The 17,841-nt window shown below is 40.3% G+C and overlaps 1 protein-coding gene across 4 annotated transcripts in view; it reads right to left on the bottom strand.

The window, feature by feature from the left end:
* Positions 1 to 3,760: 3,760 nt before the first annotated feature.
* crtam (cytotoxic and regulatory T cell molecule) overlaps positions 3,761 to 17,841 on the bottom strand; it is a 32,783-nt gene continuing 18,702 nt past the window's right edge. The window contains 10 exon segments of one of the 4 annotated variants that reach the window (NM_001124500.1): positions 3,761 to 4,654; positions 4,930 to 5,013; positions 5,320 to 5,469; positions 7,090 to 7,170; positions 7,643 to 7,825; positions 8,187 to 8,348; positions 9,594 to 9,713; positions 10,538 to 10,690; positions 10,951 to 11,088; positions 13,214 to 13,270. In NM_001124500.1, coding sequence (NP_001117972.1) covers positions 4,491 to 4,654; positions 4,930 to 5,013; positions 5,320 to 5,469; positions 7,090 to 7,170; positions 7,643 to 7,825; positions 8,187 to 8,348; positions 9,594 to 9,713; positions 10,538 to 10,690; positions 10,951 to 11,088; positions 13,214 to 13,259 — 1,281 coding nt within the window. In that variant the 5' untranslated portion in view covers positions 13,260 to 13,270 and the 3' untranslated portion in view covers positions 3,761 to 4,490. 4 annotated transcript variants of the gene reach the window in all.

Genomic DNA, 17,841 nt, shown 5'->3' with positions numbered 1-17,841 from the left:
TTAAACTATGTCATTTACAGTGGGAGCAAATTAAGCATAGTGGGCAGAACAAGCATGGAGGTGGGCAATGCCAAGCACAGCATGAATTTGCATATTTCCGTTAGGGAACACCTTCTCTGTGAAATGCACTTGTGCACAAACAATTAGACCTTGCACTCCTTCTAGACAACGCCATTTTATAAAACTTTGATAAAGCATCAAGTTTATAAAACAGAGAGTGCACTGTGTTCGTAACAGATGTATAGTTTTGAGAACAGAAAACTGTATTGAGCTCAGATGTTTCATCGATAAGAAAATTTGCAGTATGTCGGCCCAGTTTCATCTAGTTCCATCCTCTTTCCCAGCTGGTGACGGGGGCAAGAGAAAACCTTCTTCTTCTCCTTCTTCTTGGTGGACTACATCCCAAAATGTGCATTGCCGCCACCTATTGGATGGCGTAAAAACCGAGATACTTTAACGGAGAAAAAAATACTCATAATATTCTCAAAAACAAAACAAAAGTCAATGTACTCCTTCACTTAGTCAAATGTACTCAGATCCCAGATCACACAGGCTCTGGGGCTCTGATGGTAATGATGTTTGTTTTGATGATAATTATTAGGTGGAGGTCGCTAGCTACAGTAAAGCCAAGCTTTTAGCTAGTTAGCTGCACTGTAAGATAGCTTGACTTGCTAGAAAGTTATAGAAACAAGTTGAGGAAAAACAAAAAAAACATGTTTTATTATTGACTGAAACCATGTTTCTCCTGTCTTGAATGAAATGGTCATATTTTACAATCTCCCAAAAGAAATGCAATCCCTGACGAAAGACTAGGCACTTTTTCTACATTTTATTTTTTTAAATTCTCACTGTCATTTATATATATTTTTATATTTGGTATTTTTAATTGCATAGCAATTCAAAATATACAGTGCATTCGGAAAGTATTCAGAACCCTTGACTTTTTCCACATGTTGTTACGTTACAGCCTTATTCTAAAATTGGTTAAATAAAAAAAATGTCCACATCAACCTACACACAATACCCCATAGTGACAAAGCAAAAACAGGTTTTTAAACATTTTTGCAAATGTATTACAAATAAAAAACTGAAATACTTTATTTACATAATTATTAAGACCCTTTGCTATGAGACTCGAAATTGAGCTCAGGTGCTGTCACGCCCTGGCCTTAGTATTCTGTGTTTTCTTTATTATTTTGGTTAGGCCAGGGTGTGACATGGGTGATTATGTGTTTGTCTTGTCTAGGGGTTTTGTAGATTGATGGGGTTGTGTTCAGTGTAGTATTCTAGGTAAGTCTATGGTTGCCTAGAGTGGTTCTCAATCAGAGGCAGGTGTTTATCGTTGTCTCTGATTGGGAACCATATTTAGGCAGCCATATTCTTTGGGTATTTTGTGGGTGATTGTTCCTGTCACTGTGTTCGTTTGCACAAAATAGGCTCAGTCACTTTGGTTTTTCTTTTTTCATTGTTTTGGAAGAGAAGAGAACGAGTGCCATTCTCCTTGCAGAGATGGTGCAAAATACATCAACATGGTCAGTCCCTGGGATTGGGCTGGCCAACACGATTCGGTTTGCTTGGAAGGAAAAGGAGTTGGAGCCTTTAGGACGGGAAACTTTTGGAAGGATAATATTGATGGGGATTCTAAAGCTGACGGTGAAGGACGTGTTTTGTTTCCAAGGCAACTCGTTGGAGGGTGCATACGATGTGGCACTATATACAGAGGAGAAACATGATGATATCCTGAGAAGGGCAAGAGCAGTGGGAGGTGAGAGGCCGATGAGCCACTATGAAATAACAAGCCTGGCGAAGAACAACTTTAGGGTTGTAACTGTCAACATTTACAACCCATACGTTAAGGACGAAGAGGTGAGGGCCTTTCTGGGGAGATACATGGATAACGTCTCCTCAGCAAGGCACCTCAAAGACTCCCTTGGGTTTTGGAATGGGAGGAGAGGCTTCCAGGCCCTCCTCAGGGAGGACCCAAAGGGACATGGTGGCTACCTCCATACTCCTGCTATGTTCTCCCTAGGGGCTGACAGGGCTGTTTTATGCACGTCAGCCCCCATTTTGCAGGCGCTGTATGGCCTATGGCCACATATTCGCCTTGTGCAGCACAAGAAAATGCAGATTTTGTGGATCTGAGGAGCACGAGGCGAGGGATTGTGACAAGCCTAAGGCGTGCCACGGGTGTGACAAGACTCTGGTCTGATAAAACCAACACTTTGGCCTGAATGCAAAACATCTGGAGGAAACATGGCATCATCCCTTCGATGAAGCATGGTGGTAGCAGCATCATGTTGCAGGGATGTTTTTCAGCGGCAGGGACTGGGTGACTAGTCAGGATTGAGGCAAAGATGAATGGAGAAAAGTACAGAGCGCTCCTTGATGAAAACCTGCTCCAGAACACTTAGGACCTCAGACTGGGGTGAAGGTTCACCTTCCAACAGAACAACGGCCCTAAGCACACAGCCATGACAACGCAAGAGTGGCTTCGAGACAAGTCTCTGAATGTCCTTGAGTGGCCCAGCCAGAGCCCGGATTTGAACCCGACCAAACATCTCTGGAGAGAGCTGAAAATAGCTGTGCAGCAACGCTCCCCTTCCAACCTTACAGAGCTTGTGAGGATCTGCAGAGAAGAATGGGAGAAACTCCCCAAATACAGGTGTGCCAAGCTTGTAGCGTCATTCCCAAGAAGACTAGAGACTGTAATCGCTGCCAAAGCTGCTTCAACAAAGTACTGAGTAAAGGCTCTGAATAGTTATGTAAATGCTATGTTTCAATTTTCAGTTTCTTAATACATTTGCAAAAAAAAATGTAAAACCTGTTTTTGCTTCATCCTCATTGGGTATTGTATGTTGATTGATGTGGGGAAAAAACGATTTATTCCATTTTAGAATAAGTAACAAAATGTGGAGAAAGTCAACAGGTCTGAATTCTTTCCTAATGCGCTGTACAATATAGAAAAAACTAAGTATATACAACAGAGTACACAAATATTACAAACAACAGAAGGTAATACAGCATTTTGATTTATTTTTTGTTATGAGAAGGTGTTTAAATATTGTTGAACTTTATTCTCAAAATTAATAAACAGAAGTTTCACTCAAAATGGAATTTAGCTAAAATAAGAATGAGGTTGATTATGAAGAAAGGCTTCGCATATTCTTTGCTACACTGAGTGTACAAAACATTAACACTTTCCCCCAACCCACAGGGATGCTGGTCTCCGGTTGTTAATCACAGAAGGTACAAGAAACATACATTTAAAGATAATGTTCAGTAGGGGTAGCACTTGTGGATTAATTTATATGAAACTTTAATCATATTAGTTTTAAGAAATTTCTGTGATAGAGACCAAATGTTTTCCATTAATATTTCTTAAAAAGGTCATTCCAGAAAGATATGACATATGAAAACTCTCCTCCATCTTGTCTTGCATCCATCTTGTCCTCCCTATGCTCTCTGTCCAGTAACGGAATGAGTTTTCATGAGGATAAACGTACAGCATAATGAAATACGTCACGATGTTAACAGGGCATCACACTAATTCTCTTAGGAGACCCCCAGAAGTATGCACACTTTGTTCTAGCCCAGCATTCAACTGGCAGAACAGTTCATGGTATTTCTTATTCAAAGGTATGTAGGCCAATTGGGAAATCACCCAAACAAAGATAGTGTAGATACAATTACTGAAAATCAAATCAGAGTGTAGCTGGGTGCGTAATTGGCGGCAGAGAAGTCGGGCGCAGGAGAGCAGAACTGGGTGATAACCAGAGATTTATTTAGCAAAACCAACAGCATCCAGAATAACAAGATACATGGGCACAAAAATAACCAGTCGTGCACTCACGGGAAACGTGCACAAGCACTACAATAAACAATCCCACACAAAGACATGGGGGAACAGAGGGTTAAGTACACAACAAGTAATTGAGGGAACTGAAACCAGGTGTGAGGAAAAACAAGACAAAACACATGGAAAATGAAAAGTGGATCGATGATGGCTTGAAGACCGCCGAGCGCCGCCGGAACAAGGAGAGGACCCGACTTCAGCGGAAGTCGTGACACAGAGTTCATTTGTTACAAGTGCAGGATGCAGCAGGTGTAAACAGTACAGTGAAATGCTTGCTTACAAGCTCAACAATGCAGTTGTACCAAGTAATATAAAAGTACACCGTAGAATTAAATAAATACACACGAGAATATACACTATAAACAAGGTGGGGGGATACTTCCACAGAATAATCCATACCTATGTTGAAATGTTCTTTTATTTCAGTATAAAAATAAACTTTGATTTAAAAATATATATCATACATAATAGCAGCTTATGAGCCTGTGTACACACATAATTATCCACTGTATCACAGTAACGTTACATGTTTCAAAACAATATTAAAATAAAAAATATATTTTTTGTCACATTTTAGGTGCTTAAGATTTGAATTCTCTATGTGAATTCCCAATATTAAAACACACACTGACATTTTTTACAGTTCCGTCTCCTTGATCTGAGGGCTTAGGGTTGCTCCATCTGTTTGTGGGAGGACTTGAATTTCAGGAGCCTCTTCTGTTTTGGTGTTTGTTGTTGTTGTCGTCTCTGTTGCCATTGGTTCCTCAACGACATACTTTGTGAATCCAATGTTAAAAAGTCCTAGAAAACAGGCATTTTTTAAATCATGTGGAACATAAAATGTCCTACATTTTAGCATATATTAGACACCCTACTGGGCACACACTGGTTGAATCAACGTTGTTTCCACATAATTTCAATTAAATTCAGTTGAATCAACGTGGAATAGACGTTGAATTGTGGGATAGGTCTTATAATTGTGCTTTTTGTCATTGTGTTCTTTCATTGGTTGATTTTTTTTTTTTTTTCATATGGCATGTCACAGAAATCAGACTATGTAGGATGTAAAATATTACCATTTCCCCTTCTTCTGGATTGTTTCTCTTCATTGCTTGATTTTGATCTGCTGCTCTCCACAGATTGATCAGAGTCTTCATTTTCTGTAATGATCAAAACTATGATAATTTCTGAGTAATTACTTGTGAAAAGTTTAAGATTTAGTGGCAACCCAAGTCCTTGAGGGCTGCAGGTTATTCGCTGTTTTTTGTTCTTTCTGATCTAGACCTGAAAAACCATGTTTGGTTAACATCAACTGATCCAAGAAAGAAGAAAGGAAAACCAACAGAGCGAAATTCCAGTTGAGGACTAGTTGTGCACAACTGCCATAAACCAAAGATGACAAACATGCAAAGTCATGAGAAGATCCTAAACAGTGAGAGCCGAGAGGTGTGCTGGTCTCTAGTTACCTTTCTTCCAGAGTATGTGAGCCCTCCTCAGCTTGATTACAAAGAATGCAACGACCACCAGCAGACCAAGGATGAGGCACGTCACGAGGAAGATGAGCAACGGCGCACTGCTTCCATTTCCTCTCTGCCTCTCCGTCTCATCGAAGATTCCTGTGAATGAGACCACCAGTGCAACTTTAGCCTCTTCTACTGTAGCCTTATATCTAAATCTGGCTTACACAGCTCCTAAACATGACACACTTAACCAGATCTGTATGCACTTCGGAAAAATAGTAAGACTGTCTTACCTGAATCCTGAATCCTATTGTTTTATCCACAAATACACTCCATATCCTCTAGAAAAAGGTGATTGTAGGTACTGCCTGGAATAGCTGTATGATGAATGCATCCAGACAGTACCTACAGTCACCTTGTTCAGGAGGATATGGAGTGTATTTGTGGATAAAACAATCGTTTTTCAATTGATTATACTATTGGATACTGCTTTGATGGACATCTGAATATTTTCCAGGTATTTTACAAATGTTCCATCCCGAGAATAAATCGCTTTTCCCGCCAAAACAGGAAGTGTCATTCAAAAGCAATTTAAAGCAAATAAAAATGTCTGGATTTGATTAGAGCTTTGATCAGTATGAAAATTCAAACCTGATGCTACCTGAGCCGTATATTAAATACATTTTATGAGCCCTACAGTAACGACATTTAATGAGCCGAAGCCTAAAAAAGCCCAAATGATTGTGCCGTTATCCAATACATATATGATATAGGCTATTGCACATTATGCACGACAGAAAAAACATAAAAAGCCATAGATGTAGCTAGCTATATGCTCTCTTGGTTAAATAAATTAAACTAGCTCCAGCAGACTAATCTTTTTGATTGTGAACTCTATTACTGTAATATATTGTAGCCTATTATATTGTAGTATATGGACTGCAATTATGCACATCGTTCAAACCATGATAAAGCAGAAGAGAACATGCCTTTCCAAATCATGTCCAATCAATTGAATTTACCACAGGTGAACACCAATCAAGTTGTGGAAACATCAAGGAGGATCAACGTAAACAGGATGCACAATACCGAGTCTCATAGCAAAGGGTCTGAATACCTTTAGTAAATAACGTATTTCTGTTCTTTATTTTTAATAATAGTCTAGCTTTTCCTCCATGGGACTCTAAGAGCTAAGGAGCGTTTTTTAAGGAGGCCAGTGGAGCACAGGTGATTTAAAGCAACGATATTCAAGTGATAGGGTTTTTTTAAACTCTGCAGCTGCAATAGTTTTTTTTAACGATCTTTACAATTAAAAACAAGGTGACCCCGAAAGCCAGATGAGTAAAAATAGACGCTCATTCGGTCTTTATATTACTGTAGCATAGGCTATGCTGTAGCAAATGTAGGCCTCCCGGTCACAAGACAAAAAGTGGTCTGTCTGTCTGTCCCCACCCTGAGCCTTGATTCATCATGCAGAGGGCATAGAGAAGCCAGATTTAGATATCGCATGTAATTTAGCAGTTCCCTTTCACGCCATGCTGTTCATATAAATCATTTATCATAATTTACCTGTTTCTCACAGTTATTTATCCCGGGAAAAGGGAGTAGTTTTGGCCCGTAAAGGTCACGGTTCCCACCATTCAACCATAATTTGTAGTGATGGAAAATCACCACTAGGTGGAGAAGCAGCCCACTGAATAACTTGTAAGACTAGATGGCAATGATACTGTGAATTTCTTCCCATACAATACTAGCTATGGTTAGTCTCGTTCTTACCTGTAGTACTGGTTGAGTTGCTACTGCTGTCATTAGCAAGTGTGTATCCTGTAGCTTCAAACACTGAGTGGGCTGGCTGACCTGGAGGTGAAGATATTCAACAGACATTGATAACTCCAATGACGAAATGCATTTGTTGATTCATTACAAACTAAATAGACTTCTAGTTGTTGATTTGTGGTTTTATTGTATTGATATTACAGTACAGTGTAAGTCATTTTCACTCACTGATTGTACTACAGATGAAAATGTTGTAATTTAAGTCAATATATATAACAACAAATGGCAAAATCCAGGTACCTTAAATGAACACAAAAAAAGCATGAGCTGAAATTCTGGTTTAAATTGAGGACCTATATGGCTAATATTGCTATTCACTTTCATTTCAGGAAACATCCTTGATGGTATGAGAACCAAGTGCCTTTGTTTTGCACCTAAGCAGTTTTCAAACTTTTCACAAACACAAACTTTTCACATGTTGAAAACCAACTCGCAAAACATTTGTAGATGTAACCTCAGGGCAACATGGCTGTTAATAAAATGTCTTACTTACTGTGAGTGCTGAGTTGTGAGTCAGGGGTTGATGCTGGTGAACGCTTTGTATTGGGCCAATCTAAGGCTGTAGCTGTTGGTTTTTCTGTTGACACCTGTGTACCAGGCCAACGGGAGACTGTTGTTGGACCTTCTGTACTTGGCCAATGAGAGGTTCTCGAAGTGGAGTGTGATTCCTCAGAGGCTATAAGATAGAAGGGAATTTCAGTTATTGATGTTTGTGTGGTAAAGATACCCTAGTGTGCCATGACACTACAGTTCTTATGGCATAATTTTAAACCAGTGAGAAAGTACCCACAGTGTGACTGTGCAGTGAAACCACAAATGTGCACACTTTCCTTTCAATGTTCCTCAAATAGAACACTACAAGCAGAACTACATTTTAAATAAAGGCATACCTGTTATTTTAAAATCTTTGTTGGATATTTCCACCTTACTCTCAAGGAGGTCATCTGAGCTTTATGTCATAGTATTGTCATTTTTTATACCCTACTAAATTCAACCTCCCATAGCTTGAAAGTGTGAACAATGAACTTGGGACTTACGATTCTGTCCAATTTTTACGAAATTCATCAGAGAAGAATTGTGTAAGGCTGGATGGCGAACGATGCATTTCACTGTGACTCTCCTCTTGTGGGACTGAACATGCAAGATATCCAGGGAGGAATATGTGTTTTTTTCCAAAAGATACTGGGACTGAGGCTGAGCTAAATAACAAGAGAAAGGTTCAATTAACTTTTGGTAAAGTGTCAAAATGTCATATGTAACAGAACGTCAACAACCATCATACTGATTCTTATAATACTGACCTGCACTGCCCTTTACAGGGAGAATACAGACATTTCACTTCCCTTTATTTTGGATGAGATAAAGTGGAATGTGTGGGGGATTTGTTTTCGCAGGGGAAGTCTAAACTGTTTTGAGGCATTTCCCTTCGTTATATATCATCACAACATCCTCAGTCTCTTACTACTCCATTTTGACTCGTCTTGTGTTTTTATTTTCCACAATCCCTTAAAGTGGTTGTTATCATTGGTTAAATATATTGAATAATGTAAGTGGGGCTCTAGGTAGCCTGGAGGGTCGGAGCATTTGGCCAGTAAGTGAAAGGCTGCTGGATCGAATCCCCGAGCTGACAAGGTAAAAATCTGTCGTTCTGCTCCTGAGCAAGGCAGTTAACCCACTGTACCCCGGGCGCCGAAGACATGAATGTCAATTAAGGCAGCCCTCCGCACTTCTCAGATTCAGAGGGGTTGGGTTAAATGCGAAAGACACATTTCAGTTGAATGCTTTCAGTTGTACAACTGACTAGGTATCCCCCTTTTAAGTGAACGGCAGGGCGGGGCAGGGAAGCAAACCAAGGTCGCTGGTGTGAAATGCAAACACCCTATGCATTGTGCCAATAGAGTTAACCCACTTGGTGTGAAATTGATACGTTCCTGATTTTGCGAAGAATGCTACACTGCCCCCTCCAGACAGAAAAGGCAAGTCTCCGCACTTCAATCTACCGTTAACCTCTTACACGTCTGGCCGTGCTTTCCACTTCTGGCCGTGCATCACGGCCGCCATTCCACTTCTGTCACAAATATAGTGTCAGGGGTTATGCTCTGCCAGGAAGTCTTGTTAAGTGTTGATTGTGCACAGGTGTGGCAACCAGGGTGTGGCAACTGGCAGAGCTGTGAGGCTGTTGGAGTTTGGTGGCCATGTAAACCTTTGATTTGAATATTTCGTTTTTGTTTTGTTGTCCTTTTTGTATATACTATTATTTGTTGGTCATGCACCATTTTTTAACATAACTCACTTGGGCTGGTCAACCAGGAGTCAAAACACACCCTTTAGCTAGGCCTAGGACCCCTAGAAATAGTAAGTGTACCAAAATCAGAAGGTTTCGATCGTAACATAATCCCTTGTCATGAAATCTACTAAGAGAATCTAGAATAAAGGTAACTTACCATCAATTTCTAACCCACTCCCCAAAAGCCATGACATTTTGGGAGGATGGCTATTTCCCACTGCAGAACATTTGATGGTAGTCTTTCCATTGTGTTCTGTTATCTCCAATTTTGGCATACCTTGAGAATGACAAAAAGAGTGAGGTTATGATTTTGGGATTCAACTGAATTAGTTGGAAGTGGGAATGGGGCAAGCACTCTACCACCTGACATCTGCTAAATATGTGTATGTGACCAATAACATTTGATTTGATCCAATATGAATGTTCGGTCACACTTTATTTAGATAGATTATCTACAGATGGTCATACTATGTTTATAAGCAACTGCTTACTAAGGTTATGGTTAGGATAAGGGTTAGTGGATAATTAGTTGAAATGTTGTTGACAATTATCGAACATGTACAAACCATTTACTAAGGACTATCCACATAAAGTGTTACCGAATATTTTACTAGCAACGGTCATCAAAATTGTTAAAAGGTTTTATAAACAATTATCATAAATGCAACAGTTGGACAATGGATGAAGATATATTTTTTAATCCATCAGGTATTGAATGAATTATAGCACATAACATGTTTTACTGGCACGGCCAAATAATGAGTTCAGGTATTTGTGGGAATTCAGGTATTCAATTTGTAAAATGTTTTTTCTTCTTCTTAGAATGCACTCATACATACATTTTCTATTGTTATCAGGTATTTATTTTATATTGTGTTAAAATAAAGAAAATTATATGTGCCTCATTTGCATAAATATCCAGTGAGATTTAGGTGACAAGTGGATTTTGCACCACTCAAACACAGGAAATAGATGGCTGAAAAAGACACATCCCCAAGTGGGCGGGGCATTCGCGTTGACAATTCTACTCAGTAAAGACAAAGGCTGTGTGCTTTCTTAATCACTATAGACAACAATGATATGACAATATGTCATACTTACCCAAAACTGTCACGGTAACTGACTTCACTACAGGCACTTTTGTGTAATGTAAACATGTGTAGAGGCCTCCATCTTTGAAGGTGACATCAGACACACTGACTGAAAAATCGGACTCGGACAAGTTGATTATCTTGTAGCGCTTATCCCTCAGGGCTGTTAGTGAAGATAAGGAAGAGAGAATGCATGTCACATCATGACTCAACTACTTTAGTTCATAACAAAGATGTTATAGTATGAGTAGGAACAAACATTTTTACTTGTATCATGTACAACTATTATTATTCTAGCCATATAGCTGTCAACATGTATTGCTCATTTAGTGGGCTTCCAGTCTACATTCAAATGGAGATACTGCTTCGTTTCTGTATATAAAATAAAATGAACGTCTATATGTGGTATTATAATATCCTCACCCTTATGGTCATTGAAAAACATCACATGCCCGTTAGGATTCTTCCATTCCACGTGGCTCCTGTGAGCATTTCTAATGTGACACTTAATAGTTAGAGTCTCACCCTCCATCACGGTCATATGTTGCACTGCAACGGAACCTGCAATGGCAAATACAAATGAGTTAGTATAGGACATACTTTGATTGACAGGATAGAATGTTCCAACATGATTGAAACATGAACATAATGAAACATGTTCACCCTACTTTTCAACAGCACTTTCCTCTTTCTTACAGTATTCCATTAACATAATATGATTATGGATGGACTGTATTGAAAAGCAATCACACAGAGGAGATTTAGGGGTCGTAGAATGATGAGTAAGTGGGCAGTGTAAATTATCTGGATAAGACCTGACAGACCCTTATACCGACCCCTCATTTCTCACAGCTCTGACTCATAGCATTATTCTACCACTCTGCCTGCCCCTGGTCTCAGACTCTGCCTCTGGGGGCCACAGATGAAACTGAAGTAGACTGAGTTGCTATTGTCGGGCTTGAGGTGTGACAAACAACATGCGGGGTGTGCATTTGCCCCTACACTGCATGTAGGCCTACAGATTATGCAGCCAACTTTCACACAGCCTTCTACACTGCAACTGACAGGAAATCAAACATAGTGTGGTCAGTCACCATTCACATGAGGGGTGTGAAAGCGAAAGCAAGGGGCATGTGGTTTTCGTCACACTGTCTACGTGAGCGTCATGTGTTCCTTTTTCCTATGCTACTGCTATGATGACTAGTGGTAGGCCTACTGTATATGGAAAAATTAACTGTGGTGGCAAATTGACACCGTTGGTGTTGGTGGGCTTGAAAAGTTTTGAAGGGTAACTGTTTTCATACATTGTGTGGGCTAAAATAATGTAACCTTATAATAGGGTAATGCTATATAGCACCTACTGAAATGAAAGAAATGAAAGAAATTCCATGGGGATGGTCTGTGGTGGTCCATGGAATTACTGTAATTTAGAATTAAACCGTTGTGATTATTAGAGCTGTCTTCAACGATTGAATTCAATATTCATATATTAAATGAGGTACAGTATATGAACCCCAATGAGAGCTGATGACAACCTTTAATGGTTGAAACATTGTGATAATAAACACAGAGCTTGTATTACAGTGCTGAGTCTTTTTGCCAATTCCTAATATACTGCATAACTAGACTCTTTTTGTTATCAATTTAAAAACCATGCTATATGATTAAAAAGTCACCAAATGACATTCAGGGATGCAAAGAATCATTTGCCAAACATATTTAAACAAGGCAACAATTAGTACACATTTTCACTGTGATACAATCCAAAGAGCATTTGATCATGTCTATTCTTTTTGTGTTGTCACTACTTGTCAGACTGCCAGAGAAACCACAAGATGGTTATCATACTATACTCTAGCAATAAGGCACGAGGGGGTATGATATATGGCCAATATACCACGGCTAAGGGCTGTTCTTATGCTCGACGCAACGCAGAGTGCCTGGATACAGCACTTAGCAGTGGTATATTGGCCATATACCACAAACCCCTGAGTTGCCTTATTGCTATTATAAACTGGTTACCAATATAATTAGAACAGTATACCCATGGTATACGGTCTGATATACCACGGCTTTCAGGCAAATCAACATTCAGTCCTCGAACCACCCAGATTATGAAATAGTATTGTATATACGCTATGTGACACTGAAAATAAAAAACTGATGACATTGGCAGATTATTGAACATTTTTGGAAGATATTGTGTAATCAAAAGTAGGGCACTGTGGCCAACAGTGGCTTTCTGTGTTTCTCTAAGTATTCACCTGTATACATCATATGCTAGGCTGTAGATTGATATACAACATTTCTCTCCAACCCGAGTACATTTTAATAACAGCATTGATTTATCTCAATCTATTGGTAACATCATTCAGATGCACTTACAGTAGAGCAATTCCCCTCCACAATTCTCATGAAAACAACTAAATGTGTCACAGCACCAGTATCAATAAAAAAAAACAGTTCCATTTTAATTGATCTGACATGCTGACAAAGATTGTGGAAACATTTACAATTTAAAAAATATCTAAATATAAATACAGCAATCATATTGATTTGTGTTATCTTACAACAAACACATATATCTCTGTCAATCTGTATTGTATAGGCCTACATGTACCCTGCCTGAGTACTTTGTACCTAATTGTCTCTGACACAATTACTTTCAGTGAAGTAGCCTACTCACCCCCTACAAACAAGACTAGGAAGCAAAGCTGCAGCTTTAGTGGCATCTTGAATGTCAGATTCAGATGTGGACTATCAGAGCCACTTCCTCTCTGAGGTGCCTTTATACACTATAGCAAGGGGCCTTCCATGACATCACAGCAAAATTCATGGGGTTTCCACGCAACACTGAATACATTTACTTCCAAAGGCATTTCGGGTGATACATTTAGAGGTTGTTGATCACATGGAATGAAAAATAAAACAATGTTGATTGGATTATGATTTGACAAATATTAAGAATGTCTATTTTCTAGTCTTTATGACATCTCTTGAAAGTTATCACCATGCACCAATGTTGTAGCCTGGTAGAACCAGCCTGATCCCTGCGTTTACTATTCTATTTAACTTATAATACATTATCAGTCTGGGCGTTGTCCAATAGATGCGGGGTTGGAGGCATTAATGTTATTATGGTGAATCATCGAAAGACTGGGTGTAGTAGTGTGAGTCTGCTGGATCCCAGCCCACTCTGGATGAAATAGTAGACCAGGTAGCCAAAAGGGCTTTAAAACTAGATTTAATTGGCATTCTTGCTCCACTTGGTAGAGGTGAGGCCAGATGTAAGATTAGAGACATTATTATAGATGTGTGGCAAAAGAGGTGGGACCGCGAGCCCAAGATCCGGCAGTTATATGCCCTCCAAAGAAAGGTTGGTGGACCAAAATTCAAAGGTCAGATTAGGAAGGAAGAGGTGGTGTTTGATCGGTTGGGCCTAGGACATTGAACTCATTACATCTGGTTGGCAAGCATGTGAATAGTTTGTGTACAGTGTATGGTTGATGAAACAGTGAAGCATGTGTTGATGTATTGTTGTAGGTACCGGAATGTAAAAGAGAGGGAAAGACTCATGTGTATGGTTATTGAGGTTGTATGGGGGGTTGTAAGGGATTTTTTGGATGGGTTTGTTAGAAGTTAGTAAGGCTCTTTTTTTATTTTCTTAGTAGTACAGGATTGGGTAGGAGGGTTGAGTTTTTCTTAATGTTTGTTTCTTTATTCATTTATTGTAGGTGGTAGCATGCACTTCTAACATGTGTTTGCGGACCACCATAATACCATAGAAGACTAGATGCAGCGTTTTGGAATAGAGCACAATAGTAATGGAGTCTTTTTGTAGGCACCAACTCCACCATGGTTTGCAGGGAAAAACCTATGGGAAAATGAATGGAGTTTTTTGGGGATAAACACACGAAAATAAGGTTTGTGGTAAACACAAGCTTAGTTAGATCTTATACGTTTTGTTCTATGAGATAATCTCCATCAGCTAACATTACTTTTTGTGAATTTTGAAGCATGTATTTTACACAAAGCACAAAGGATTCATAATTCATAAAGGTCATGTTAACTGACTGATATTATCTCATAGAACAAAACGCAGGGAAACAGGGAAACTTAACTCAGTTTAATCTCATTTCTATCAGCATGTTAAATGTGCAACCAGAGGGAAAACAATTCTAGACAACCTTTACTCCACACACAGAGATGGGTACAAAGCTATTCCTCGCCCCCCATTTGCAAAGCTGACCATAATTCTATCTTCCTGATTCCTGCTTACAAGCAAAAATTAAAGCAGGAAGCACCAGTGACTCGGTCTATAAAAAAAGTGGCCAGATAAAGCAGATGCTACAGGACTGTTTTGCTAGCACAGACTGGAATACGTTCCGGAATTCTTCCGATGGCATTTAGGAGTAAACCACATCAGACACTGGCTTTATCAATAAGTGCATCGAGGACGTCATCCCCACAGTGACTGTATGTACATACCCCAACCAGAAGCCATGGGTTACAGGCAACATTCGCACTGAGCTAAAGACTAGAGCTGCCGCTTTCAATGAGTGGGACTCTTACCTGGAAGCCTATAAGAAATCCCGCTATACCCTCTGACTAAGATCGAATCATACTACACCGGCTCCGATGCTCTTCGGCTATGACAGGGCTTGCAAACTAATACAGACTACAAAGGGAAGCACAACTGAGAGCTGCCCAGTGACACGAGCCTACCAGACGAGCTAAATAACTTCTATGCTCGCTTTGAGGTAAGTAACATGCATGAGAGCATCAGCTGTTCCGGATGACTGTGTGATCACGCTCTCCATAGCTGATGTGAGTAAGACGGCAGGGTAGCCTAGTGGTTAGAGCGTTGGACTAGTAACCGGAAGGTTGCAAACCCCCGAGCTGACAAGGTACAAATCTGTCATTCTGCCCCTGAACAGGCAGTTAACCCACTGTTCCTAGGCCGTCAATGAAAATAAGAATTTGTTCTTAACTGACTTGCCTGGTTAAATAAAGGTTAAAAAATAAAATAAAAAAAAGACCTTTAAACAGGTCAACATTAACAAGGCCGCAGGACATGTGCTCCGAGCATGCGCTGACCAACTGGCAAGTGTCTTCACTGATATTTTCAACCTGTCTGAGGCTGTAATACCAACAAGTTTCAAGCAGACCACCATAGTCCCTGTGCCCAAGAACACTAAGGTAACCTGTCTAAATGACTACCAACCTGTAGCACTCACGTCCGTAGCCAGGAAATGCTTTGAAAGGCTGGTCATGGCTCACATCAACACCATTATCCCAGAAACCCTAGACCCACTCCAATCTGCATACTGCACCAACAGATCTACAGATGATGCTCTCCACACTGCCATTTCACACCTGGACAAAAGGAACACCTATGTGAGAATGCTATTTTCTACAGATCAGCATTCAACACCATAGTGCCCTCAAAGCTCATCACTAAGCTAAGGACCATGGGACTAAACACCTCCCTCTGCAACTGGATCCTGGTCTTCATGACTGGCTGCCCCCAGGTGGTAAGGGTAGGTAACAACACATCCGCCACGCTGATCCTCAACACAGGGGTGCATGCTCAGTCCCCTCCTGTACTTTGTTTACTCATGACTGCACGGCTAGGCACTACTCCAACACCATTATTAAGTTTGCTGATAACTCAACAGTGGTAGGCCTGATCACCAACAATGATGAGACAGCCTATAGGGAGGAGGTCAGAGACCTGACCATGTGGTGCAAAGACAACAACCTTTCCCTCAACGTGATCAAGACAAAGGAGATGATTGTGGTCTACAGGAAAAGGAGGACTGAGCACGCCACCATTCTCATCGATGGGGCTGTAGTGGAACAGGTTGAGAGATTCAAGTTCCTTTTGTCCACATCACCAACAAACTAACATGGTCAAAGCACACCAAGACAGTCGTGAAGAGGGCACGACAAAACGTATTCTCCCTCAGGAGACTGAAAAAATTTGTCATGGGTCCTCAAATCCTCAAAAGGTTTTACAGCTACACCATCAAGAGCATCCTGACGGGCTGCATCACTGCCTGGTATGGCAACTGCTCGGCCTCCAACTGCAAGGCACTACAGAGGGTAGTGCGAACGGCCAGATACATCACCGGGGCAAAGCTTCCTGCCATCCAAGACCTCTATACCAGGCGGTGTCAGAGGAAGGCCCTAAAAATTGTCAAAGACTCCAGCCACTCTAGTCATAGACTATTCTCTCTGCTACCGCATGGCAAGCGGTATCGGAGCGCCAAGTCTAGGTCTAAGAGGCTTTCAAACAGCTTATACCCCCAAACCATAAGACTCCTGAACAGCTAATCAAATGGCTACCCAGACTATTTGCCCCCCCCCCCCCCCCCCCCCTTCTACGCTGCTGCTACTCTCTGTTATTATTTATGCATAGTCACTTTAATAACTCTACCTACATGTACATATTACCTCGACACCAGTGCCCCCGCACATTGACTCTGTACCGGTACCCCCTGTATATAGCTATTGTTATTTACTGTTGCTCTTTAATTATTTGTTATTCTTATCTCTTACTTTTTTTTAAGGTATTTTCTTAAAACTGCATTGTTGGTTAAGGGCTTGTAAGTAAGAATTTCACTGTAAGGTATTCGGCGCATGTGACAAATCATTTTTATTTTTATTTTATTTGTATAAGATCTCCTAAGCCTGTGTTAACCTCAGGCCTTATTTTCAGCGTGTATCCCAAAACCTTATTATTTCCCTATAGGAATGGCTGAACGAACCCCATGTAAGATTTATTAAAAGTTAAAGAGCTGCAGACTAGTGAGCAGATATTTTTTGTATTTTTTCTTTACATAGGCATTGCGCCATGGCCACCACTGACAAAATATTTTCCATAACCATCTGCATTTGTGATAAGAACTGATTTTGTTGGGTCCCCACTTACATTGCATGAAATTGGCACTTTGGTGCACATTAAGAACACACAGCTTAGATATTCCCACCCCTTCCACCTCATCACAAGTGAGCTGATGTTAGAGAAGTAAATTGCCGAACCTGACGCACAGGATGGAAAAAGCCAAAGACAGTTTTTACAAACCGAAATTGCCAACTAATGTGTGTTTGATAATAGTGCCAGCCGAAAATAAAGCCCTCAGGCTCAGACGGTTTCAATGAGGAATGACAGACTGATCTGTGAAGAGAAATGGTGAACGGAATGGTGAGAATGGTGAACGCAGCAATCAGGCTGGGTTTACCAGGCTATACCAATGTTGTACAGTGACTACTGTTGTTTGAGGTCTATTGGAAGTAGGATGAGGTTCACAG

The sequence above is a fragment of the Oncorhynchus mykiss genome, chromosome 10 (genome assembly GCF_013265735.2).
Source record: "Oncorhynchus mykiss isolate Arlee chromosome 10, USDA_OmykA_1.1, whole genome shotgun sequence".
Classification (NCBI taxonomy): domain Eukaryota; kingdom Metazoa; phylum Chordata; class Actinopteri; order Salmoniformes; family Salmonidae; genus Oncorhynchus; species Oncorhynchus mykiss.
The sequence above is the reverse complement of the archived record's forward strand: the minus strand, read 5'-3'. Positions and strand labels throughout refer to the sequence as shown.